Below are 26,051 nucleotides of genomic sequence, written 5' to 3' on the forward strand. Positions count from 1 at the left end.
TATCGCTGAGTGTGACACTCCACCACACAACAACAACAACAAAACAACGAGGAGATTCTTACCACAGTTCTTGCATATGTGGTTGGTTCTATGCAATTCTGGAGAGACAAGATTTTACACAGGTTACAGATCACTGGATGAGAGAGGCTGACTTATGCCCCGTTAGTGAGCCGACAGTGCAGTGCTGTGCGTACACTTCACGTGCTGCAGGGGTCTGAGCTGCAGAATGAACCAGCAGGACAATATGGTGACAGCTCAGGCTTGACGTCAGTCCACATGGGTCACTTTGGGCCAGCTAATAGGTCCTCCCACGCCTCCGTTTCCCTACCTGCTAAACAGTGCTGTGCTGTGCTGTGGGATAAATGAGAGCTGGCAGCTAAGTATTTAGCATAGGGTTCTTAAAAATATCTAATGTTTGGGGCCTGGAGAGATCAAACCGGAATTAAGGAGCTTCTTTGCATCCTGCTGTCCCCTCCCAGGGTTCACCCCTGAACACAGAGCCAGAAACATCCCCTGAACACTGCGGGGTGTGCTTCTCCCTTTCCCAAATTAGCTATTTTTTTTTCTGATAACCTTTACATTTAAATTTTATTTTTCACCCAGCAGTGCGAAAAATCAAACCCAAGACCTCACATACTCAAGGCAACTAACTGCTCTATCACTTAGATCCACATCCAGGCCCGCATTTATATTTAATTTCTTAAAAGTAAATGTTGGGATAGAGCACTGGGGTTCCTGGCACCACCCGTGGCCCCAGGAGCGAGTCCAGAGCACCGCTGGGTGTGGTCTCAACCCTCAACCGCTCTGCCTCGAAATGCAAATATTTCTGTATCTGGGTGTACTGTCAAAACAAGGGGAAAAATTTAGAATCTGAGGTGCTGGGATGTCAAGACTCTAAGAACCTGGGGTTTCCATCATGCTACTAATCACAAACACTTACTAAACACTCAGATACATTTCATGTCACCTGGCTGGTTCTTAGCTAAGACGGGATTAAGAGGCTGACTTTCCTGAATTTCAGGATCCATTTCTCTCCACCTCTAATGGACCATTTTGCCTACCCAGATCACAGGTTTCTCAAAGGAATGGAGCATAAATATTTTGCTTGGACTCTCACTGTTTACATTTCAGGAAGAACAGCCTAGCTCCTGCTCAGTGCTGGTTATATCTCCTGATAACACGCCTCCCTAAGTACTTTTCCTTTGCATTCTTGGTCCCTCATTCCACTTTCCTCCTTTTCCTCACCTTCATCCAAGTATTTGTTGTTTGGGTCTCTGCTTTTTCTCTCCTTCCTTGCCCTCCTCCTTTCTCCGGTTCCACCTCCCCCCACCCCCCATCTATTTATTTCTACTGTACAAATCCTGAAAATTCTGACGACGTGGCACTCAGTAAGATATGTCTCAACAGGACAGATAAGACAGTCCAGAGATGAAAGCATCTGCCTGCGTGTGACTGGTACCAGCGGGTCCATCAGAATCATTGGGTGCCATCCTACAGGGCACCGCTGGGTAAAGGCCCCTAACATCACTGAGCATGGCTCAGCTAATCCCTTGCACTGGCCAAGAAGCACCACATTCTCAGACCCTCGAAATTGAATCACCAGTGCTGGGAGGGACCCCCGACCTCCTGGGAAGACCTCCTCAAGTAAAAAAATCCTACAGCACATCACCAACAGGGAGTTGGAATGGTGGCAGATGGCATCATGTTTAGGAAGCTTGAGAAACAGGTGTTGGGGGTGCCAACAGGAAGCCAGTGGCAATGGCAGATAGTGTCGGCTCCCCTGGTTCCACGGAAACACCGAGAGCATCATAGCCACCGGATATCTGCTTAAATGCCCCTGGCTTGGATGTGGGAAGATTTCTGCCGACGTGGCACTGCCACTTCTTCGCAGCGTCTGAGTCTGAGAGTGAGACAACACTGCAGCCTTCCGAGGCTAACAGGAAGGAGACAAGAAACCCGCTTCCTTAGCTCAGCGCCTGGCACAAGGTGTGCGGATCCCAGCCACGAGGGTGCTGAGTAATGACTATTCGATGCCTCCTCGCTTCTTTGTCTCGGGGGGGGGGGGGGGGCGGGGGGAAGGGGTTTCTCCCTCCCAGGCCAATTAGGAACAAATGCTCATCCAAAAGTTTTCTCAAGTCGATGCTCTAGGCCTTGGACTAGCACCCAGAAGGGAGAAGTTAAGGGAACTGAACCAGGTTTTAATCACCAAGTTTTATGATTTGGGGGTGGGGCGGGGCGGGGCGGGGTAGCATTTTGAATACTGCAGAAAGCAAACCTTTGCCGATCAAAGGAGGCATGCACCATGCCACCCTCTTCTACAGAAAGTAAGTAAAAGGCAGAGAGGGGAAGTGTTCTTTCAGTTACAAATGCTGGTTCCTGGCTCCTTGTAAAATCTCTCAGGAGGAAGAGAACACCGCATTTCTTTCAGTGCTCTCCTTCCACCTCCTGCCCTCTACCTCCCTTCAGGCACAGAATCAAGGTGCTTGCTTGGGTTGCCCCGTGCATGAGAATTCACCTCTCAAGGAGATGCCACTCCTGCTTCTCCAGAGAGCCCTGCTGCTCCTGTCCTTCCTGCTCAGTAAGCAAGAACTCCGGGTAAGATTTATTGTCGCCTTGACTTCCTTCTATCCAGGAAGCCTGTTAATATCCCACCAAAAACCCTTTCAGAACTCGGCTCTGCTGAGTTCTATTCCTGCTCCAGGCCCACTGATTCTGCTGCATTGCCTTGGCAACCAATTAAAATACCTCTCTATATGCTGCAAGATCATCTTTAATTCTGCAAAACCAGGGCAACCTGCTCAGAGGCTGTGACGTGCCAGGCAATCAGAGTGTGTTTCTCTAGCTGCCTCCTTTCTGGTTCAGCGTCTTTTTCATCTCCCAATTACCTCTGAATCCCTGCAAGCACCTACATGCCATTCTGAACACACCTGGTCCGAAGTCAAGATACACCCTTGTCAACAAGTCAGGGGATAAACAGGATCCTGGGGACAAAATGGTTGGTATTTCTCCTCTCTGAGAGTTTTTGGGAGCAACTACCAGGAGCTCCTCCGCTCCTAGGGCTGCAGAATCTAAATGCAGTTTCTTGTAACTGCAAGATTCAGGGTGAAGTTTATGCATTCAGTGCATATGTATCTGTAGCGTGTCGGTTGCATTGCAGGTACTAGATACGAAGGAGAGCCACACCCTTAAGCCCCAGAGAGACCTACGTGCTGGAATCCAGCATGAAGGAGCAGTGAGCAAACAACTCCTGCAGCCTGTTGTGAGTGACAGGGCCAGGGGGAAGACCCAAAGCTCCGGAACCCTGAGGAGGGACCTCTGGCAGGTTTGGGATTTGGACCTTGACTTTCCAAGAGGTTGGGAGCTATGCCATTCAGTTTTGTATTTGGTAGCCCATTTCCTTCTTGCCTCTTCTCTTGTCTTCTAAGTTTTGAATTGAGATACTGTGGTTTACAGTGGTATTATTGATGATTGATGCACGTTATTACAATACCACCCGATCCTCCTCTCTCTCCTGAAGACCCCTTCTTGCCTCTTTGAACGTGGGTAGTTTGCTGATTGTCTCAGCTTGGGGGCTTTTCTGAAGGGAAACCTTGAAAGTCAAGTACAGAGGGATATTTGACTTGTTCTTCCTGCTTCCAGGTCAACGTGTTCTCCTTAGCTTCTTGGAAAGAGAAAGTGCATGGGATCCAGGTTCTCTCCCTGCTTCTCCTTGTGCCTTCAGAAGGGTGTGAGGGGGGTCTTTCACTCCACCAGTGGTGAGGGATCATGATGCCAGGACTCTCCACCCCATGTAATATAATATATCTATATTTATATCTATATCTACCTACCTATAAGGGTAGAAGGGGCTGGGATGATAGTACAGCAAGTAAGGGTTCATCCCCAGGACCACAGATGGCCCCCTGAATCCCACAAGAATGCTCATGCTTATTGGGCCATTAGGACCTTTGCACTGGTCAGCACCACGGAGCCCTCTGGGATGAAGCTGGGGTGCCCCACAAGCACACATCCACATTCTGAAGGAAAAGCAACTTTGGGCCAGGGAGATGGTTCAATGGGCTGAGCACCTGCTTTGCTTGCAGGAGGCAGGGTTTAATCCCTGAGCACTACCAGAAACAACCACCACACACTGAGGAGGGCGTTGCGTTGCTCCTCAACAGTCAGCTGAGATGTGAAAGACAAAGACAAAAAAGTATGTATGATGTATGTATGATATAATAAAATATTATATATATGCAGCCAGACATGTGATGTGATTCAGAGACAACTGCTGTTACCAACTGGATTCCACGGGACGTCAAAGACCGTGTGGCCGCCCACCAATGAGATGGTCAGACTTCTTCATCAAAACCCTGAATGAATGGTTTGAGGCTCTTCCTGTTCCTGGAGCGAGCAGATATCATTGGGCTACACTCGCATGCGACAGGGACAATTGGAGACATTACTGGTGCCTGCTCGAGCACATTGAAGATCAACGGGATGACAAGTGATACAAGTGATATATGCAGCACTATTACAATAGCCAGAATCTGGGAAAAAACCCAAGTGCCAAAGAACAGTTGACTGGTTAAAGAAACTTTGGTACATTTACATAATGGAATACTATGCAGCTGTTAGAAAAGATGAACTCATGCAATTTGCATATAAGTGGGTGGACATGGAGAATTCATGCTAAGTGAAATGAGTCAGAAAGAGAGGGACAGACATAGAACGACTGCACTCATCTGTGGAATATAAAGTAACATAATAGGAGACTAACAACCTAAGGACAGTAGAGATAAGGCCAGGAAGATTGCTCCACGGCTTGGAAGCTGGTCTCACATGCTGGGGGAAAAGGCAGCTAGATAGAGAAGGGACCACTAAGCAAATGATGGTTGGAGGGCTCGCTCGGGATGGTAGATGCGTGCTGAAAGTAGACTATGGAGCAAACATGATGACCGCTTAGTACCTATATTGAAAACTACAACACCCTAAAGGAGAGAGAGAATAAGAGGGAATGTGCCTGCCACAGAGGCAGGGGGTGGGAAGGGGTGGGGGGTGACAGGAGGGATACTGGGAACATTGGTGGTGGAGAATGGGCCCTGGTGAAGGAATGGGTACTTGAACATTGTATGACTGAACTGTAATCACGAAAGTTTGTAAGTCTGTTACTGGATCTCACGGTGATTCGTTAAAATAAAATTTAAAAATATTATATATAATAAATGTGATATAATATATCCATATCTATCTATAAAAGGGCAAAAGGGGTTGGAGCACAGCAAATAAGGGTTCATCCCCAACATAAGGCCCCCTGAACCCAGACAGAAGTAAGGCCTGGTGCAGAGACAGGAATAAGGTCTGAGCACCATCAGGTGTGGCCCCAAACCAATCAAACTAAAACCACCCAAATGCAGCCTCCGCAGCTACCCGGAACCCTTGTACAAAAATAGGACTGCTCAGTTTTCATCTGTAGCTATTTTCTGCCATTGAAAATATGATGAACACTTACTGAGCATAAACGTGTTGTTTGTAAGCTAATGAAAATAGTGGCAGCAATCCCAATGAGCTGTAGAAATGAGATTCTGTAGGTAAAAGCACTTTCCTTAACTTGGCTGGTGGTTGTAGGGTGGTGATATTGTACTCTGAAAGTACATAAACATGGTCTCGTTCAAACAATTAAGCAGAGCCTTTGGGGCCAGAGATCCAGTACAGCAGGTATAGTATTTTTCGTGCATGGTTCTGACCTAGGTTTGCTCCCCAGCTCCCCATACGGCCCCCCTGAAATTGCCAAGAGTGATCCTTGAGCAGAGAGCCACGAGTATGCCTCAGCATTGCTGGGTATGGCCCCAAATCAAACAGAAAGGAAGCAGACTCCTAAATAGTTGCTTAACCCAGTGACGGACACATAGTAAGTCTTCTTAAGATTTATTAACTTAGTAAGACTTTTTAAGATTTACTAACTTAGCAAGACTTACTAAATGATAGTCTTTTTAGATTTAAGATTTAGTATTTCATAATTGCTAGTTTACATGGTTTGACCCTAAAAGACTCTCTCTCTCTCTCTCTCTCTCTCTCTCTCTCTCTTTCTCTCTCTCTCTCTCTCTCTCTCTCTGGACCACTAACTATTGGCCATGCTCAGGTGGAATTTTCTGCTGGGGATCAAACCTGTGCCTCCCATTTGAGCTCTTCTCGGTCAAGACCATGAGCTCTCTGACGCCTAGGATCCTATCTGACAATTTTCATTTTTTATTGGGACCCAGCAAAAGGCCTTACACAGAAAAAAGGTCCTAAACTTGTCTGTGACCTGAAGGAGATGCTGACAGTAATATCTACGATAATGTGCGACATCCTCAGGCTGAAGAAGAAGAACTGCACGAGGGTTCCCATGGCTAGAAGAGCTGCTCACTGTTGGCTTCACGGCCCTCCCCGCAGCGAGGTCCTATCCAAGGGCAGGCAGGGCGAGCCTGCACCCTGCGTGTCCACAGAGCCGCCTCCATCCAGCCCGGATACTGCACACTCCACAGGTCCCACCTCGTTTAAATCCTCCCCGTCAGCCTCGAGGGGAGTGTGCCACTCACATTTTACAGCAAAGAGGCTCAGAGCCGCTCGGACACCTGCCCACAAGCACACAGCTGGCATCTGCGGCTGCGGGGCCTTTGCTCTGAGGGACAGCTGTAGCCTGTGGTGGGGGGCTCCGTCAGAAGCCCCGTGTCTGCATTTTGAAAGTGGGACTCAAACGCTCGTTCCTCTGATTCAGAAAGAAGCTTGGGAAAATGAGTATGAACTGAGGGAGAAGGACAGATACTTGGGTGATCTCACCGCTCTGGAGTATGGAGAGGAACCAAGCAACGGAGCAGACAGTACCTGCTATCTACTGAAGACAGAAGTCCTTAGTCTTCGGCTCTAGAACCGAAGTTAGAGGCCAGTGTGGGCGGGAGGTGCGTGGAGGAGGGGTGGGGTGGGAAGAGGCAGGGGAAAGGTGGGCCAGAAGGGCTCAGGACAGTTGTGGTCTTCGGTGTTTTGGTGGTTGTGGGACATGAGAGAAAAATGCTTTATCTGCTGTGCTCTATCTCTGGCCCCAAAGGTCCTGCTTTTTTGTTTGGATGAGACCATGTTTATCTGCTTTTGGGGTACAATATCATCACCCTACACCTACCAGCCAAGTTGAGGTGCTTTGCTGAATGTACAATTTATGGTTGTACATCAAACCCATGGGCTGGAGGGATAGCACAGAGGGTAGGGCATTTGCCTTACACACAGCTGACCCGGGTTCAATTCCTCCACCCCTCTCGGAGACCCCAGCAAGCTACTGAGAGTATCCCGCCTGCACGGCAGACCCTGGCAAGCTACCCGTGGCATATTCGATATGCCAAAAACAGTAACAACAAGTCTCACAATGGAGACATCACTGATGCCCGCTCGAGCAAATCGATGAACAGGATGACAGTGCTACAGTGCATCAAAAACCATAAATGACAACACTTTTGTAAGCTTGTGACCTCAACTATCACGAAATACATAATAAAAATAGATGCACTTAAAAAGAAAAAGTATGTACTAAGGGCAGGGATGGTTTAATGAGCACAGAATCTCAGTCTGCAGTGATGAAAATGTTCTGGAGGCCTGGGCACGACTCAGGGAAAAAGAATGCCTCATGCCTTGTAAACCATGAGGCCACGAGTTTGATCCCTCGTGCAGTCTCTCTGGCTCTGCCCTCTGGGGTGCCCAGTGATGCCACAGAATGTGTGATCACTGGCCACAAATACCCGACTGCAGAGGAGGGTAGGCACTGCGCCCAAGTGTGTGTGTGTGCCTCCTCTCTGCCCCCAGACCCAACCCGTTATTTCAATCATGAAAGGGAAGAGAAGGGAAAGGCATTCCGGAATGGATGTCTGCCCACCAGTGCCAACGTTCCCAGCACCACTGGCCTATGCCCCTACCCAGAGAGATGTCTGTGACATACGGTGGGGAGGTGTGGTAGGTGTGGCATGTGCTGCCCGTGGCCCGCCTGGCATGCTGCCTTCCCTTCATAACAGCGGCAGCACGATCCAGCTCTGAACACAGCGGTGAATTCTCTAGCCTCTTCTCGACTGCCCTGGGCGTCCCTGTGACCAAGTGTCAATTCACTCGGCAGACAGTCTTTCTCCCAAGACCCCCCAAAAAACACCTGAGATGATAATTTAGCCTCACACTGAAAGGATTCTCCTGTCTTCCCAGCTCATCAGTTCAAGAAGGAAATGAAGTTTCTGGGGCTGGAAGGATAGCACAGCGAGTAGGGCGCTTGCCTTGCAGGCAGCCACCTGGGTTTGCCCCCTGGTACCTTATATGGTCTCCTGAGCACCACCAGGAGTGATTCCGGAGTGCAGAGCCAGGAGTTACCCCTGAGTATCACCAGGTGTGGACCCCAAACAAAACAAAACGAAATGAGAATTAAGTGGCTTTGAGCCTGGCTCACCATATTTTCTGGACAGGGCTGGCTGTCACCCAAGGGGGTTTTTAATAAAGACACTCTCTTCTGGGCTATCCCAGTCACCCCAGGACCTTGAGTCCAGGCTGGTCTCTCCTCGCAAGACTCTGGCCAACCATCGGGTTCTGCACCGTGAGATGGATCTCAGACAGCACCGGGACCCTTCTCGCATTTATCCCTTCGGAAACGGTGTGAGGTGAGGGATTCCTATAGGCTGGGGACTGAGCACAGCACTGAGAAAAGGCCAGTAGCTGGTTTTCCTTGTGCTGGTGGGAGGCGGGGGGGGGGTGGTGAGAGCGGGGAGTGGCAGCAGGGTCAGAGGTGGGGTTGGGGGTGTCCCCTTTCATCTGGTTCCTTCTCTGGCTTCTCCTCTGAGATGTCTCTTCCTCATTCTATCCAGCCTTTCCCCACTCAGAGGAGACCAGGCCACTTTGTGTTTTTTTTTTTGTTTTTGATTTTTGGGTCACACCCGGCTCATTCACTCAGGAATCACTCCTGGCGGTGCTCAGGACCATACGGGATGCTGGGAATCAAACCCGGGTCAGCCGCATGCAAGGCGAATGCCCTAGCCGCTGTGCTATTGCTTCAGACCCAGACTTGGCCATTTTGATCCCTGGTCATGTCCTTCCTGGCCACAGAGATGCCTGTTTCCCCTAGGAACTTTCTCTTTATTGCCAAGCTTCAACTCCCTCACAAGAAACCAGCTCACCCCCCAACTTTTAAACCCTTTGCTCCTGTGTTTAAGAATCCTTTGTCTTATCAACTTTGTCAGGCCATGATCGACTTATTCACAAGGTACATTTGCAGTGTGAGGTTTGATGTTTTGAGGCAAACCTTTACACCCTATCATGTGACACTTTGCCTTCACGCACCCCCAAACACTATAATTTATAGTTTTGCCATTTCTAGAATTTATATAAATGGAATGACAGTATGTACTCTTTTCATATTTAACATTTCTAAAATAGGATGCATCTCACTGTGAACAACTACCATGATAGTATTTTTTTTCCCCTTCAGAGATATAACCAACGAGAAAATGTATCCTGTAATGGCAAATATCTTTAGATCCGAGATAAAAATACATAGATAGATACAGAAATACTGACCAGTTGCTAAATCTGGCAAACCATTTAACACCAGGAAGGTGAGAAGCTTTACTGCGTAGGTTCCTGGGTGCCTATATGTGGATACTGGTAGGAGCTAAATAAATTCTACAGAAGGCGGGGATAGCGAATTTCACAGAATTTTCTAAAAATACTTCCTAATGGTAAGAACTTGCCTAAGTCTCTTCTTGGAATGAGTCAATAGCCTCTAGCTCTGTACAGATTGTTTTGGGGGCTTGGTTTTCTCTGCATTGGCCTGAGACAGCATTTCTCAAATATGTATTCCCTGGCAATTAATAGTCATAGTGCTAATTCAAGGGGGAGGGGGTGGAGACTGTATGGTCATAGAAATTTGGAAAATGTTTTATTATCATCTACCACCTAAATATACACCACACAGTAGGTAGTAATAGCCCTAAAAAGCATTGCAGCTGAGGAAAAAATATATAATTGGGTTGACCTTAAGGCCTCACACATGAGCTGTGGGTTCTAGTGCTATCCACAATCTGGGCACTCTAGGTCTGTTTTAATTCTTTTTTTTTTTTTTACTTTGTTTTGGGTCACACCCGGCATTGCATAGGGGCTACTCCTGGCTCATGCACTCAGAAATTACTCCTGGCGGTGCATGGGGGACCATCTGGAATGCTGGGAATCAAACCTGGGTCGGCCCAAGGCAAACACCCTACCCACTGTGCTATTGCTCTAGTGTCTGTTTTACTTTAATTCTTTTGGTTTTTTGAGTCACACTCGGTGATGCTCAGGAATTACTCATGGCCCTGTGCTCAGGGGTAACTCCTGGTCTCTTGGTAGTGCTTGGGGGACCAGTGGGATGCCAGGGATTGAACCCAGGTCAGTCGGCCGAGTGCAAGGCAAACACCCGACCTGCTGAACTATCTCTCCGCCCCCCTCTAGGTCTGTTTTAATCTGTTTTGTTGGAACAGTACAGAACGCTGATTAAGAGCTTGCAGAATAGACCTACAAAAAGCGAGCTGATGTGTAAAATCGGGAATACAACTTGAGAAATAAAGGAGAAAATAAAGAAATTGAGGAGAGCAGAGTTTGAGCGGGTCCCTGCTCTGCTCAAAGCATGAAGTGACATCTGGAACGGAGAGATGAGGATGAACTTTTGGAATGAACACTGAGCCAGAGCTGGGGCTGTGGCCAGTACTCTATAGAAGGTACCTATGGGCAAGCAACCGTGGTCCAGGCTATCCCTGTAGGACACGCCACTATTAGTGTTACAGGTGTTAAAGGCCCAGACACCATTAACACTGCAGAAAACCAGGAAGCTGGTAACCAAGGGGCTGTCTTCAACTCAGAAGAGCTTACCTTCGGGGTCATTCTGATCATTTAAATGACAGCAAAGCCCTTTTCAAGAGGCGTGTTGATGCCAGGCACAGGGAAGAAAGGAAATCAAAGCAGGTCAGAGAAAACCAGGTGGAGGAGAGAACTGTGCATGAGCTTTTGCTTTGTACATTGAACAGATTGTATACAAGACATAAAAGCACATGCTTATCGATATATAAGTATGTGTATACATAAATTCATGTATATTTCAATGACTTTTAACACGTGAACAGATTTAACAACCACCACGATCAGGAGGCAAGGCAGACTCAGTTCCCAACACAGCCTCCTGCTACCACTTTATGGTCACACCCTCTCCTAACCCATAATCCGCATAACCACTGAAAAACCTCTATTCTCCTTCATTCTACTTTTCCCTTTGTAAGAACTCCTTACCCTTGTCGTTTCCCTCTGCTCAGTGGCGTTCTCTGCACATGGATGTGTGGGGCTGGCAAAGAATGGCAGATGCGACGCCAGCAGATGTTTTGTTTTGCTCTTGGCTGCGGCTGAGAGTAATTGCATGTGATGCATCAGGCACTTGTGCTAAACTTTCAGCATGCATTAGCTAATTTAAATCCCACAATAACCTTATGACATATGTATGCCATTACCAGCTCTATTATGTGACTGGAAACTTGGGGTCAGAGAGGTTAAGTGACTGACTTAAGATCACATAGCTAAGGAATCCCAGTTCAAACACAGTCCCAAATCCTTGAACACAGGCATAAGTAAGAAAAGAGGAAGGTTTGTAACTAAGAAGAAGGCTCACTGAAAGGGGCATGGATAATTGGGGACTAAGTTGTGTTTGTTTTTAAAATTGTTTTTTTATTGAACTAATATTAGCTTATAATATTATACATCTCAGGCATATATAGCACTATAATTGTACATCTGTGAATACTATATCATTACAGAAGAATTTAGTTCTTATCTATTAATTATACTCTTGAACCCCCCTTGACCTACAACACCACCCCCAAATTGCTTACCTATATGAGTTTGTTTTTGTGTGTCTTGTTTGTGTTGTTCTTTATATTCCACACATGACTGAAATCTTATGTTATTTCTTTGTCCATCTCACTTGATTTAATTTAGCATAAAGCCCTGTAGGTTCACCAATGCTCTCTCAAATGACAAAAATCTCATCTCTCCTTCCTTCCTTCCTTCCTTTCTTCCTTCCTTCCTTCCTTCCTTCCTTCCTTCCTTCCTTCCTTCCTTCCTTCCTTCCTTCCTTCCTTCCTCCCTTCCTTCCTTCCTTCCTTCCTTCCTTCCTTGCTTCCTTCCTTCCTTCCTTCCTTCCTATTTTAGGTTCCACCCAGTGATGCTCAGGGCTTACTCCTGTGAGGCTTGGGGCCCAGTAGTGGTTCTGGCGATCAAACCCTCAAACCCAGGTCAGTTGTGAAGGAGACAAACCCCTTTAGCCCACTGAACTATCTCTCAGCACCTGTTTGTTTTTCTGTTACAGAAGCTTTTAAACTATTTTGAATGTTAACCCTTCTTCAATAAATGATTCACAAATATCTCCTCCCATTCAGAAAGTTGTCTTCTTTTTGTTCTTGTGGTGTTTTGTTTTGTTGTTTTCCATGAGGTGTTTGGTTTGAATTTGTCCCATTTGTTTGTTGTTTTGCTTCTGTTTCTTTTATGGAGCCATGTGTGTGTTTGAAAAGGATTTATAATTGTGTATGAGTCTGGAGGACCATCTGGTTCCTACTGTGGGGTCTTCTACCTGCCACATGTAGTCCTTGCTGATCTAGAAGCCAACACGGCTGGCTATTTTCAGAGACTTGAGATGATCTTTGTCCCTTTGCAAACTTGGCAAGATCCACTGTCTGCGGCACCATTCTGCCGAGGACCTAACAACAAGGACCCAGGGAAGGGCTGGATCCGTTCTGGCTTCTCATTCCCTCCTGTGCCTCTGCCCTCATCCCCTCTCCTCTTCCCACACCCCCTGGCCACTTGCAAAAGCAACTGAAAATGTTTCTAGGACATAGCCATCTGGCCCAAGGCTGGAGGTGGCAGGTGTGTTCCCGAGGAGATGGGGCGTGTGGGACTGGAATGTGTGTGGTTGGCACGGTGCTTCACAAAGGGAGAAAGTCCTGTTGAACGGAGGGTGCAAAGTAGGGGAAGGAAAAACACAAGTTAATGAACTGGGGATGCTCAGAAAGTGGACACGCTTCTTGCCCTGCCTAGAGCTTCAGAGCGTGCCGTTCGTTGAAGGGCAATCCACCAGTGAATCTTCTCCTAGCATCAACCTCCAGCTCTGAAAGGGTCTTGGAATGGGAGCTGAGAAGAATCCTACAGCTGAATCACGGCCATGAATCATTTCAAGACAAACAAAAACAAACCCGAAAACAGGGTACAGTGGACCTTCTCTGGATGACACTCTATTAAGAAGGGGTGAAAGAGGACATCTAATTTAGAGCAGAAAGTGTTGAGTCACTTCAGTAACAATAACAGGTAACATTTATTGAGCACTTAGTATGAGCCGGTCCCTGGGCTGAGAGCTAATTGACCTGAATCATCTCATTTATTTCTCACAACAACTGTCGGGGGTTGGTACCACTATTATGTCCAATTTGCAGATGAGGGAATAGCAGGCTCGGGGGTTGTAAGTGACTCACGAGAAGTACAACACAACGGAGGAGGGTAGGCTCAGGAGGGAAATGCTGATATTTTTCAAACCAAAAGGAGCACACTTGTAACGGCACTGATTTACTGCCAGCTGGAATTCAGAAATGTAAGAAAAGTGCAACAAAGCGGCAAGGCCCAAAGGTCAATTATTGGCGAGCCCGTAATCTTGGTGAAGCCTGTCACACTTCCTTGGCTTGACAGCAGAAATGAAAGGAAAAAGGGCTAGTAGGATTGGCACAGCCAAGGAAGTTTGTTGATCTTACCTGTTGGCTTGGAAACATTGCTTGCTGTAGAAACTAGGCCCATTTCTCAAGTTTTCTCTTTACATAACTGACGGGGGAGGGCTTGAGGCATGTGGGCGCAATGAGCTACTTTTTCTGTCTGGGGCTGACACCGTGAAGAGTGACTTGGTACCACCCTAACATACTGGTTGGCACAAGAAGCACTGGGTCTTTTGAGCTGGCACACAGGTCCTGGTGAGCTTGTTTTTGCAGACGGGCCTGGGTAAGCAGAAGTGACTTAGGCTGTGGAAAGCCCGGGGTCAGAGGGTGAAGTGAAACATTTCAGAGTGTCAGGCTGAGCTGGGGCCTTCCGGTGGAGGAGCTCTCTAGAATAGCACCCTGTGACACTGGTTATTTATGTCCTCGGACGGGAGTACTTTATACTTATCCTGGCCTAGACTCATCAGAGAATCAAGTTCAATAATAATACCTGTTACACACTCCCTTGAGGGCTATCTCGCTTCTGTGTTTTGTAGAACGCCTTCCGTGTTTTGTAGAACACAATAAACAGTCAATAACAATGTTTACTACGACAATGATCTCCCAAATGCCCTTCATCCCCGTGCTCAGCAAATACTAATTAACGAAGCCTCACAATGGCTCTCTGTTTTTTATAGTGCCTTTCCCCATTTTACAGAATGTTAAATTGAGACCCAGCAGAGTTAAGTGGCTTGCTCCAAGTCCTACATTCATAATGACAGTGACACCTTGCCTTTACAAGACGTATTCTTTTTCTAAGGCAAAATGAGTCTCCCGCAAATAGCATTCTCAGATTGCCACGGAGGAAGGTGGTTAGCAAGATGGGGAGGGAGGGAATGATACACTTATAGCCAGGAATGGGTTCACCCATCTGCCCTTTGAGGCAGGCCACCAAAGGATGAGTTGAGCTTCTCCAAGGAAGGACGGCTCCAGAAAGTGAAGGAAGTGGGGGCAGTTTGAGGGTGGCTGTGGGCTTTGATTTTGTGCCAACCATCTTCAATGAACCTTGAAACCTGGGGCCCTACCTGGCAACAGGAGCCTGCAACAACGTGGCTATGCATTTCAGTCTCACAACAGGACTGTGCCCGCTGCAGCAAGGGCACCACCCCAGCACTGGCACCTTGGCGTGCAGCTACAAATCCCCGTGAAAGAAAGATTTCTCGGGAAATGCGGCATCTTTCAAAGCTCTGATCCCCACCACTCCCTTTGCCAGGACGCCAGGAGGGGCCGGAGAATCCTCTGTGGTTTACAAGCGTGGTAGCCGGGCTCTTTCTGGTGCTACGTTTTCCAAGCAACATAAGCACGCCGAAAAAGATGGAAACATGAGCAAAGAGATTCCCAAAGCCATGGAGGACTTGTCACCTCCCAGTGTGGCAATCCCACCGCACTGAACGATAACTAGGAAGATTTTGCATGGTGGGGGATGGGCTGGGGAACAGATTGCTAGAGTTTAAGAATTTTGATGGGTAGGATTTTCTAGAAACAAGGCGTATTTGGGAAAAAGTTGTCTCCCCTACTCCCACCCCACCCTGTCGGACCTGTGCATTCTGTCTGATCAATGACTAGAACAGATCGCAAAGACGGGACTGGAGTTCAGGACGCAGTTCAGCGATCAAGCGAATGCCTCGCATGCCGGAGGCCTAAGTTTGAGTCCCAGTCACCGAATGATATATTTGTCTATAGGCACCAAGTTATATACTGGTCTATCCCAAGGGTATTTTCTGAAATGTGTTCACACACACACACACTCACACATACATACACACACAACCCACCCCAATAATGGGGTGTAACAAAGCGTAACATAGCGTAACAGAACAATACCGTGGACCAAAGCCAGGTCCTGACGCACGCGAGGCAAATGCTGTACTGCTGAACCACCTCCCCGTCCCACTACTTTCTCTCTGGAAACTTTCCATACCTACCAAGGCCCAGGAGAGGTGAGGTGATGGGAAGAATCATTTAGAAAACTGCCCCAAATGCCCGTTACTGCCCTGCTCTCTCGAGTAGGGAAGGAGGCCGGGGCAGACCGCCCTGCCCATAGCGAGCCTGGCACTCACACTTCCAGTGGAACCTCCTGCTTTGGCTTTCTAAGGATGGCATGACCCAGGGCTGGCTGTCCTTGGCCACTTTGGCACGCAGACTGCAGGGGTGACAGTGCAAATAGCTCCCGACCGTGCCCTCTGAACTTGCACCAGCCCTGAGAGCATTACCAGAGGGTCTCTTGGGTGGGTGCTGGGTCCTTTGGGGCTTGTGTTGCGGCCACTCATGTGCCTACGTTGTGTGAGTTTTATTCCTCTCCTACAGGAAGGTGCACTGAGGGCTCCTACATATATCCGCTGGTGGTCCTGCGGTAGGGTCCGATCACTCAGTGCTCCCAGAAAATGTCTCCCTCCCTACCAGCTTCAGCCTTGATGCCTGTCGGTGGGTTCTGAGTGAGCCTGGTCTCGAGGCCGCTCTCCCACCGGGGCTGGGGAGACAAATGCGGGTATACAAGTCAAGCGAATCCTGACATTTGGAAACTTTTCCCGGCTCTCCGAGCTCTGAGCGGTGGCCTCGGTTCTTTTTCTTTTTTTTTCCTCTCCTCCCTGCACTTCCCATGTTCTGGGCCCCCTTCAGAACGGCAGCCGTGAAAAGAGCAGAAAAAGGAAACAGAAGCTTTCCCCCACAACTTTCTCAAGGGAGAAGCAGCCACCTGACTCACTCTCTCTCTCCCCGCGCTGAGATCTCCCAGAGGGGCTGAGAGAGGATTTCGCCAGGGGAAAGGTTCTCTGCCCACCATGGCCATTCATCTCTGGGGGACCCCTCACAGCGCTCCTGCAAGGGCAACTAAAAGAGGATCGCGCCTCTCTATAACGGCTGGAATCCGCAGTGGCCTCCCCAAGGATGCCATCGGAACGAAGGAGATCTTGCTTACCCCATCCATGTGAATCCTGATGTTGGGCACCAGCCGGAATGGACTCGACGGCAGCCCCCTGGGGTGAGTCCGGCTCTTCCTGCTGTCCTGCAGGCTCAGCCCCACGGGCCTGCGGAAGGAGCCCCCTCTCCCGGGGCCCCCGTGCATGCCGTCCAGGAGACGCACGAGCAGCAGGTTGGCTGGGAGCGCCTCGATGCTGCAGAACACGGGCGTCCGGCACTCGGGGCATCTCAGCTCCTTGTGGGCCTTGAAAATCCTCTGGAGACAGGGCTTGCAGAAGGTGTGCTGGCACGGGAGCACCTTGGCCGTGACGTCCAGCTTCTCCAGGCACACGGGGCACTCCAGGAGATCCAGTAACGTCAAATCATCCATTGTGATTTCAGAACTCCAATCTGGACCCCCAGGGCCCGGGTCCGCATGGTTGGGGGGGTGTGCAGGGGGAGGTGGCGGCGGGGGGCGGGGGGAGGGACAGCGCCCGCCCGGAGCTGCAGAGTCCGAGACCGTCAGATTCCGTGCCTGAAGGAGGAGAGCAGAGAGGAAAATACGGTGTCTGCGCCGGGAGTTCCTGCCCACCTACACGGAAGGCCGCGGCTCAGGAGGCAGTTTGCGAGCTCGGGGTGCCCGCGCCCAAGTTCCCAGTGACTCATTCTGATTCAGCGCTCGCGGGTCAAGCCTCCCGCTGCCTGCCAGGGGAGCATCCAGCAGGAAGGAGTCTTCATTCACCGGCCCTGAGCCCAAAGCAGGGGGGCGGGGGGGGGGATAAAACCCGAGGGTCCCGGGCCGCAGACTCCACTCTCACATCAAAGCCCCCCCCACCCAGCCCGCGTGTCTGCCCTGCTCCTCCCTCTGTCCCCAGGGTTCAGCTGATCCGGGTTCTGCTCTGCACGCAAACAAGGCAGGTGGAGGCAGAAAGAAGGGCGACATGCGTCCACATGCGTGCAGATTGGCACTTGCCACCCCCCCCCCCCACCCTTAGGTCTCTGGCCGCCTAATTTCGACCCAACAAGCAACAGGAACAGTTTTAGTTGCAATTTCATTTCCCAGCCTCGTTTCGCCTCTGCTCCAGGGGGAGCTTCCCCCCTTCTTTTTCTGCTCTCTCTCTAACTTTCTGTCTCTGGGGGTGGGTGGGGAGGTTGGGGCCACGTCTGGCCGTGCTCAGGAATCACTCCTGCCGGGGCTTGGGGGACCGTGTGAGGACTGAACCCCAGGCAGCTGCTTGCAAGGCAAACACCTTCCCAGCTGTGCTATCTCTATGGCCCCTCTGTCTCTGTCTCTGTCTCTGTCTCCCCCTCCCTCCTCGCCCCCCCCCCCCAATCTCTCAGTCCCCTCTCCTTCCTATCTCAGCCTCCGAGGCACCATTCCCCCTACAGGAGACAGTCACAGAGTTTGCTCGGCTCCTTTCTGGCTTGACGTCCCAAGCCGCGGAGACCGAGACGGAGCAGCAGACACAGGTGTGTGTGCACGTGTGTGCGGTCGCCGACCCCCTGGACAGCTTCCTGGGGGAGGTCTGAGGAGACGTCTCCAGCCTGGAAGGCTCCCGGGAAGGGGGCGCCGTGACGGTGGCAGGGGGAGCTCCGGCAGGCGGGGGGGTGCGGAGTGTGCGTGTATGGGGGGAGGGGGTGCGCGCCAGGCAGCGCGGACAGGTCGTGCCCAGGAAGGTCTATGGCGCCCGCCTTCCCCAGCCGCCTCTCCAAGGGTGTCACTGCGCTGGGAAGGTGCGCGCGCGTGTGTGTGTGGGGGGGCGAGGAACGGCGGGGAGGGGGCTCGGGGCTGTCCCTCACCTTGCGCGTGTAGCCCCCGGCTCAGTCCAGCTCTGCGCGCTTCTCTGGGCTTGCAGGCTCCCTCCAACCCGCTTCTTCCTTCCCAGGCTGCTGCCGCCGCCGCCGCCGCCGCTGCTTCCTCGGAGCTTTGAAAACTTTCAACTCCGAGTCTCACTCGGTGCAAGGGATCGCCTTACCCAGCCCAGTTAACGCTTTCGCCGCTGGGCACCGCGCTCTGCCGGGCGCCGCCGCGCCTGCCTGCCTGCCCGGGTCTGCAGCTCTGGGAAAAGGTTCCCGGGGGCAAAGTCCGGCGGGGAAGGGCCAGAGACGGCTCTGTTGTCGCTTGTCTGGTTTCTCCCTTTAAATTTTCCTTCTTCTAGGGGAGCCAGCATGATCCACGGCAGAGACACTGCACGCTTCCCCGCCACGCGCGCGCGCGCACACACACACACACACACACACACACACACACGAACGCATGCACAGGGTTCTTTACTCCTGAAAAGATCAGTCACTCCTTGAATTCAGTCGCTAGAGAGACTTGAGTGATGTCTTGGCTCCATCCCTTTAAATGACAAGGAGTGTCTCCAGTAGTCATTTCCGTGCAGAAATTTGAAAGAGCACAGTAGGGCTTTTATTTATTTATTTATTTATTTTTCCCCACATGTGCTCTGGGATCAGTTCGGGTGGTGCTGAGGGGACCACATGGGGCTGGGGTTCAAGTCCAGGTTTCAGCATGCAAAACACAAGCTCCTTGGTTCCAGAAGGGCTTGTCAACCAAGGAGAAAGCCGCGTACGCTGTCTTCTCATGCCTCCTTCCCTCTGTGCTCTCTCCATCACCCCAAACAATGCTTCGCCTTCCACTGCAAGGCGTATCAGGAATATGTTTCTCACCGTTCCAAGGGTGTCCAGTAAGTTTTTAAATTTATTTTTAAGTACATTTATTTCAATTTGTATTTTCTCTTAAAGTTGGAATTTTAAAATTGAATTTCTCAATTGAATCACCATGAGACACACAGTTACGAAGTTGGTCATGATTGGGTTTCAGTCATATAATGTTCCAATATCCGTCCCTTCACCAGTGTACATTTCCCAACACCAGTGTTCCCAGCTTCCCTCGTAAAGTTTTTAGAACCCAACAGAATTGTTGTCATTCCCTAAGCCTTCCTCATCGGTGCCAAGCGCTGGTCTAAATACTTTGCTTACGTTAACTCACTTAATCCTTTGCACAACCTAAAGATACACTGTGTTCCTCTTCACCCTCATTTTACCAAGGCGGCAACTGAGCCCAGTTAGGTAACACCAGCGCTCTTGCCTATCCCATGAAGAGACAGGCATTCTGGGTGCTGAACTGCCCCGTATCCCTGGGCAATGCAGCTTCTTTTTTTTTTTAACTTTGTTTTTGCTTTTTTGGGTGACACCTGGTGATGCACAGGGGTTACTCTTGGCTTTGCACTCAAGAATTACTCATGGCGGTGCTCGGGGGACCACATGGGATGTTGGGAATTGAACCCGGGTCTGCCGCGTGCAAGGCAAACGCCCTACTTGCTGTACTATCGCTCCGCTCCAGCCCTGGGATGCAGCTTTAAGGGGATGATGAGAGATGACGCTGGCAGCTCGGCCTCATGTCCCGTGGCAGAGCCAAAAGGCCACTCAGCGTCTTACAGTTGCAGCAGCTGTTTCCTGGGAGGTGAAGAGATTCTTTAGCTTTGCCCGGTGGGGGGCTCCCCCCCTCGCACCGGACAGAAACTGGATATCCCAAGTGTCTCTCCACAGAGGGTGACAGGTCTCTATTACACTGACAGTGCGTGGCTCCAGCACCCCGGGCACACCCTGAGACCCAGGGGCCTGAGAGCAGATTATGTTTTTAAAAACCCTTCCCTACCAGTTCTGAAGAAGCAAATGTGCACAAAGTTCAAAACAGGGATATTCTTGATAACCTGCCAGTATCAATATTGCAAACCGTGCCCAAAAGGGGAGAGAGACAGAGAGAGAGACAGAGAGGGAGAGACAGAGACAGAGACACAGGAGACAAAGAGAGACAGAGAGAGAGAGAGAGAGAGAGAGCGAGAGAGCGAGAGAGCTTAAGCACCTCCCATAGAGGCAGGCAGGGGGTGGGAGGCGTGATGGGAGGGAACACGGGGGGGGGGGGGGGGGACACTGGTGCAGGGAAGTGGACACTGGGGGAGGGATGGGTGTTGGAATACTGTACGACTGAAAGCTAGTCATCAACAGCTTTGTAAGGGTCTGTCTCACAGGGATTCAACAAGAAAGTAAAAGAAAAAACCAGTAGGGTGGGCAGCTCAGGAGTCAGTTTTGCCTGTGCAAGGGCCCAAGTTTGATGCCGGGTCCTGTATGGTTCCAGGAGCACTGCCAGGAGAGGCCTCATGGCCCCCAGCGCCCCAGGACCTAAGCAGCACTGCCACAATGGGTCTGAGCACGGAAAAGTATGACCTAGAAAACTGAATATCATTTACGACTTTTGAAAGTTAATTGTTTTAAATTGATGTATTATATCTTTTTTTATTGAGTCACTGTGAGAAAGACCCTTACAGAGCTGTTCATGATTGGGTCTCAGTCACACAGTGTTCCAACACCCACCCCTCCAGCAGTGCACATTCCTCAGCACCAGCGTCCCCAGGTTCCCTCTCAACACCACCCTCTCCCCTATGGCAGATGCCTTTTCCCCCCTTCCCTCCCTCCCTCCCTCCCTCCCTCCCTCCCTCCCTCCCTCCCTCCCTCCCTCCCTCCCTCCTTCCTTCCTTCCTTCCTTCCCTCCTTCCTTCCCTCCGTCCCTCCCTTCCTCCCCTCCGTCCCTCCCTTCCTCCCCCTTCCCTCCCTCCCTCCCTCCCTCCCTCCCTCCCTCCCTCCCTCCCCCTCCCTCCCTCCCTCCCTCCTTCCTTCCTTCCTTCCTTCCTTCCTTCCTTCCTTCCTTCCTTCCTTCCTTCCTTCCTTCCTTCCTCCCTCCCTCCTCCCTCCCTTCCTCCCTCCTCCCTCCCTCCCTCCCTCCCTCCCTCCCTTCCTCCCTTCCTTCCTTCCTTCCTTCCTTCCTTCCTTCCTTCCTTCCTTCCTTCCTTCCTTCCTTCCTTCCTTCCTTCCTTCCTTCCTTCCTTCCTTCCTTCCTCCTTCCCTTCCTCCCTCCTCCCTCCCTTTCTCCCTTCCTCCCTCCCTTCCTTCCTTCCTTCCTTCCTTCCTTCCTTCCTTCCTTCCTTCCTTCCTTCCTTCCTTCCTTCCTTCCTTCCTTCCTTCCTTCCTTCCTTCCTCCCTCCCTCCCTCCCCACTCCCTCCCTCCCTCCCTCCCTTCTTCCCTCCCTCCCTCCCTCCCTCCCTCCCTCCCTCCCTCCCTCCCTCCCTCCCTCCCTTTCTTTCTTCCAAGATTTAATTATTGAATCCCTGTGAAATAGTTCTTTACAAAGCTATTCATGATTGTGTTTCAGTGATACAGTATTCCAACATTCATCCTTCCACCAGTGTCTATTTCCCAGTATATATGTCCCGAGGTTCCCTCCCATCACCCCCCACACCCCCAGCATGCCTCTATGACAGGTATTTTTCTTCTCTCTCTTTCACTCTCTCTCTCTCTCTCCTTTTGGGCATTGCGGTTTTCAATACAGATACTGAAAGGTTATCAGGTATATCCCTTTACCTACTTTTAACACTCAGTTCTTGTCTAGCATGATCATTCCCAGCTATTATTGTCATGCTGGTCCCTTCTCTATTTTACTTACCCTCTGCCCCACAATCTAGTTACTTAATTAAATCCATTTAATTTTTTATTTAGTCACTGTGAGTTACAAAGTTATCCATGAAAGGGTTTCAGGTGTATAATGTACCAACGCCCTCACCGCTGTCCGCTCCCTCCGCCAATGTCCCCTCAGCCTTTTGTCTCCCACCACTGCCTGCTTCTGTGAGAATAACTTCTTTTTTGGCTTTTGGGGTCACACCTGGTGATGCTCAGGGGTTACTCCTGACTCTGCACTCAATAATTATTCCTAACGGTGCTGAGGGGACCATATGGGATGCCGGGCATCAAATCCGCGTGCCCTCCATACTGTTCGCTCTACAGGACTGTTGATGACAGGGTTTCAAGCGTAACACTGACCACCTTTCAGCTCCACTTCCTCCTCCTGATGCAACACTTGTAGCCCATCCTGTCCCCACCTCCTTTGCTCCCACCCCAACCCCTAATGGCAGTCTTCCTACTGAAGACCATTTCTCACGTTCTTTATTTCCATTGCCTTTGGCATTTGTTATTCCACCATTGTTTCTTTATTTGAAATTGTGGGGCCACACCTGGTGATGCTCAGGGCTTACTCCTGACTTTTGCACTTAGGAATTATTCCTGGCAGTGCTTACGGGACCACACTGGATGCCCGGGATCGAACCCGGATTGACCGCATGTGAGGCAAGTGCCCTACCCACTGTGCTATCTCTCAGCCCCCCCCGTCCATAATTATGTCTCCTCATATCCCGTATGAGAGAGATCGTTCTGTGTCCTCCTCCTTTCCCTCTAACTCCGCTCTCCGGATCTATCATCTGCTGGCAGATTGCAGGATTCTATCTTCTCTATCTAGTATCACCTAGTATCACTGGCAGAGGTCCTGAGTTCCCGTGAACATCCTCCACTAGGAAAACCAATGGCAAACTAGAGGAGAATCATAGGAGGAACACAATCTCTTCTGAATGCAGAGACTTGGTTTGGGCACGTGAAAGGCTCAGAGACCGTGGTCAGCTCTTATTTCTCATCTCCTCTTACGGAGATGCTCTACTCCATCCCATTCATTGCTTCCTTCAATCATTTCCATCTCAGACTCAGTGCTTGTCGGGATTCCCTGTGTTGTAGGAAGCCTTTTGCTGCCCCTCCCTCCTTTTCCCACTTACAAAGCTGAGCTGCCTGTTCCCTGCACCACCTGACCTTCCCCTGCACGGTTCTCCCTCCTTCCCCCACCTTCTTCCACAAACGCCCTCCCTGACACCACACACCTGCAGCGTCATGCATGCACCTGCACACTTGCATAGGGATACCTGCATGCAAAATCAGCACTTAGGGTGCACTTGCTGTATACACCTGTATGCAAAATCAGCACTTAGGGTGCACTTGCTGTATACACCTGGATGCAAAATCAGCACTTAGGGTGCACTTGTTGTATGCCAATGCCAGCACTAAGACTTGACTCAGCACCGCTGAGTCAGGGAAGATGTTGTACTTTACAGAGTTTGTAATCTCAACTCAGATTGGCCCCATCCCAGGGCCTGTGTTCCACACCAGGATTTCTTCACAGGTTACAACGCTTCAGTTCTCCCAGACAGTCTCATGGTATAAAGCCACACGTGTCTCTGCCATCTGCACCAGTGCCAACCCCAAACACACTGAAGACATCAAAAGTCTGCTCTGTCCTATGCACACCCCCCGTCTCTGTGTGCCTGCCTAGTCTCAGAAACTTCCAGATCCTCTCAGCCCTGGGGGAACTTTAAGCCTCAACTCCACCCCAGGAAGGCAGGCTAGCTCCAACGGGCTACCCTGTGTTGGCAAAACTGGCAGTAAAACTTCTGTAGAACCAACCTGTGATGTTCGACCTGAGAGAGGGCCAAGAAAGTCAACATGGGACCAGAGTCATTTTTTTAACCCTTCTTGAATCAGACTCTGCAGGTGGTCCCCAAAACCACCCACATAGGAGGTGCATTTTGGTGGAAACTTGAAGAGAAATTTTCGTTTGAAGTTTTTCAAGAAAGGGGAGCTTTTTAAAGCAGGGTTTCATCCTGGCTTTACGCAAATGCTTCCTTGGCATCAAATCAGATGAACATCTCCGCCTCAAAAATAAACAAAAAGGTGAACGGTGTGGACTTTCCCAGACTCTGCAGGCTTGTCCCCCTCCTCACCTTGCCCCCAGGTAGGCGCCTGTTTATAGTTGACCTGTTAGATGATGATTGCAGGGTGTGCTCTTGGTTTTTTTTTTTTTTTTTTTTTAAGAACCTGTCTAATATTTAAAAACGTTTGCTGCTTCCATTGACAGCAACAGATCTGGATCAGAGTCGTCATCTGCTCAAGATATGTTTCAAAAATAAAAACTTAGCAAATTCATCTGATTGCTCCTCTGGTCAAAAAACATCGCTTGATTCCCCTTGACCTTGAACACCAAGCCAAGAGGACCTGGTTCCTACCTAATTCCAGCCCATCGCTGTACGCCGCTTCTCCTGGCTCCTGTCTTCTTGACTTCCTTTTTCTCTCCAGAGTGCAACTTCCTCTGTCACAGAGCATTTACTCAGGCTTTTTTTTCCTTTTTGGGTCACACCCGGTGATGCACAGGGGTTACTCCTGACTTTACACTCAGGAATCACTCCTGGAAGTGCTCAGGGGGCCATACGGGATGCTGGGAATTGAACCGGGTCGGCAGCAAATACCCTACCTGCTGTGCTGTCACTCCAGCCCCTCAAGCTCTTTTTTTCTTTAAAAAATATTTTAATTTTTTAAAAGTTAATTTATTTCTTAATCGAACCACAGTGAGATACAGTCACAAGGTTTCTCATGATTGGGTTATAATCACACAATGTTCCATTCCCCATCCCTTCACCAGTGTACATTTTCCCACCACCGATGTCCCCAGTTTCGCTTCCATCCCTATCCCCTGCTGCTACTAAGCAGGCACTTTTCTTCTCTCTTTATCTCTCCCTCTCTCTCTCTCTCCCTCCCTTTCCCTCTCTCTCTCTATCTATCTCTCTCCTCCTCCCCCCTCTCTCTCTTTCCTTTTGGGCATTATGGTTTGAAATACAGATACTGAAAAGTTATCATGTATTTACCTTTACTTACTTTCTTTTTTTTAGGCTTATTTAAACTTTAATTAAAATTTTTTTATTAGTGAATCACTGTGAGGTTCAGTTACAAACTTATGAACTTTCATGTTTGCATTTCAGTCATACAGTGATTGTTTACATCCCTCCACCAGTGCCCATTCCCCTCCACCAATGTTCCCAGTATCCCTCCCACCACCCCCACCCCATCTACCACTACCCCATCCTTTTGGGTATCATGGTTTGCAATACAGGTAGTAAGTGGCCATCATGTTCGGTCCATAGTCTACTTTCAGTGTGCATCTTTCATCCTGGGTGAGCCCTTTAAGCATCATTCACTTAGTGGTCCCTTCTCTATCCCAGCTGCCTTTTCTCCCAGCATGTGAGGCCAGCTTCCAAGCCTTGGAGCAATATTATCTTGTTTCTATGAGGAACCTAAAACAAACAAACAAACAAACAAAAAACAACCCCCCCAAAAAATGAACCTCCTTGTCCACCAAGTTTATAGTAAAGAAAGAAAATTGGTAATTGTCAAAGGTGGGGAGGAGAACAAGGTAAAAAGGGTCAAAAAGGACAAGCTTTCAATGATAAAAGAGACAAATCAGGGTATGTGTTATCTGACAGTTAATAATTGCACTGTAGCACTGTCGTCCCACTATTCATCAATTTTCTCGATGTGAGCAAATTGTTGAGATTTGTTATTACTGTTTTTGGCATATCGAATATAGCAAGGGTAGCTTGCCAGGCTCTGCCGTGCGGACAGGATACTCTCAGTAGCTTGCCGGGCTCTCA

General features: G+C 49.7%; 1 protein-coding gene across 2 annotated transcripts in view; it reads right to left on the reverse strand.

The window, feature by feature from the left end:
• Positions 1-18,919, reverse strand: part of SH3RF2 (SH3 domain containing ring finger 2) — a 136,060-nt gene extending 117,141 nt beyond the window's left edge. The window contains exons 1-2 of one of the 2 annotated variants that reach the window (XM_055142995.1): positions 18,492-18,919; positions 16,711-17,226 (exon numbers count right to left, since the gene is read on the reverse strand). In XM_055142995.1, coding sequence (XP_054998970.1) covers positions 16,711-17,082 — 372 coding nt within the window. In that variant the 5' untranslated portion in view covers positions 17,083-17,226; positions 18,492-18,919. The remainder of the gene's footprint in view (positions 1-16,710; positions 17,227-18,491) is intronic. The other variant, XM_055142994.1, reaches the window with a different exon arrangement.
• Positions 18,920-26,051: the final 7,132 nt, after the last annotated feature.

Source organism: Sorex araneus, chromosome 6, assembly GCF_027595985.1.
Source record: "Sorex araneus isolate mSorAra2 chromosome 6, mSorAra2.pri, whole genome shotgun sequence".
Lineage (NCBI taxonomy): Eukaryota > Metazoa > Chordata > Mammalia > Eulipotyphla > Soricidae > Sorex > Sorex araneus.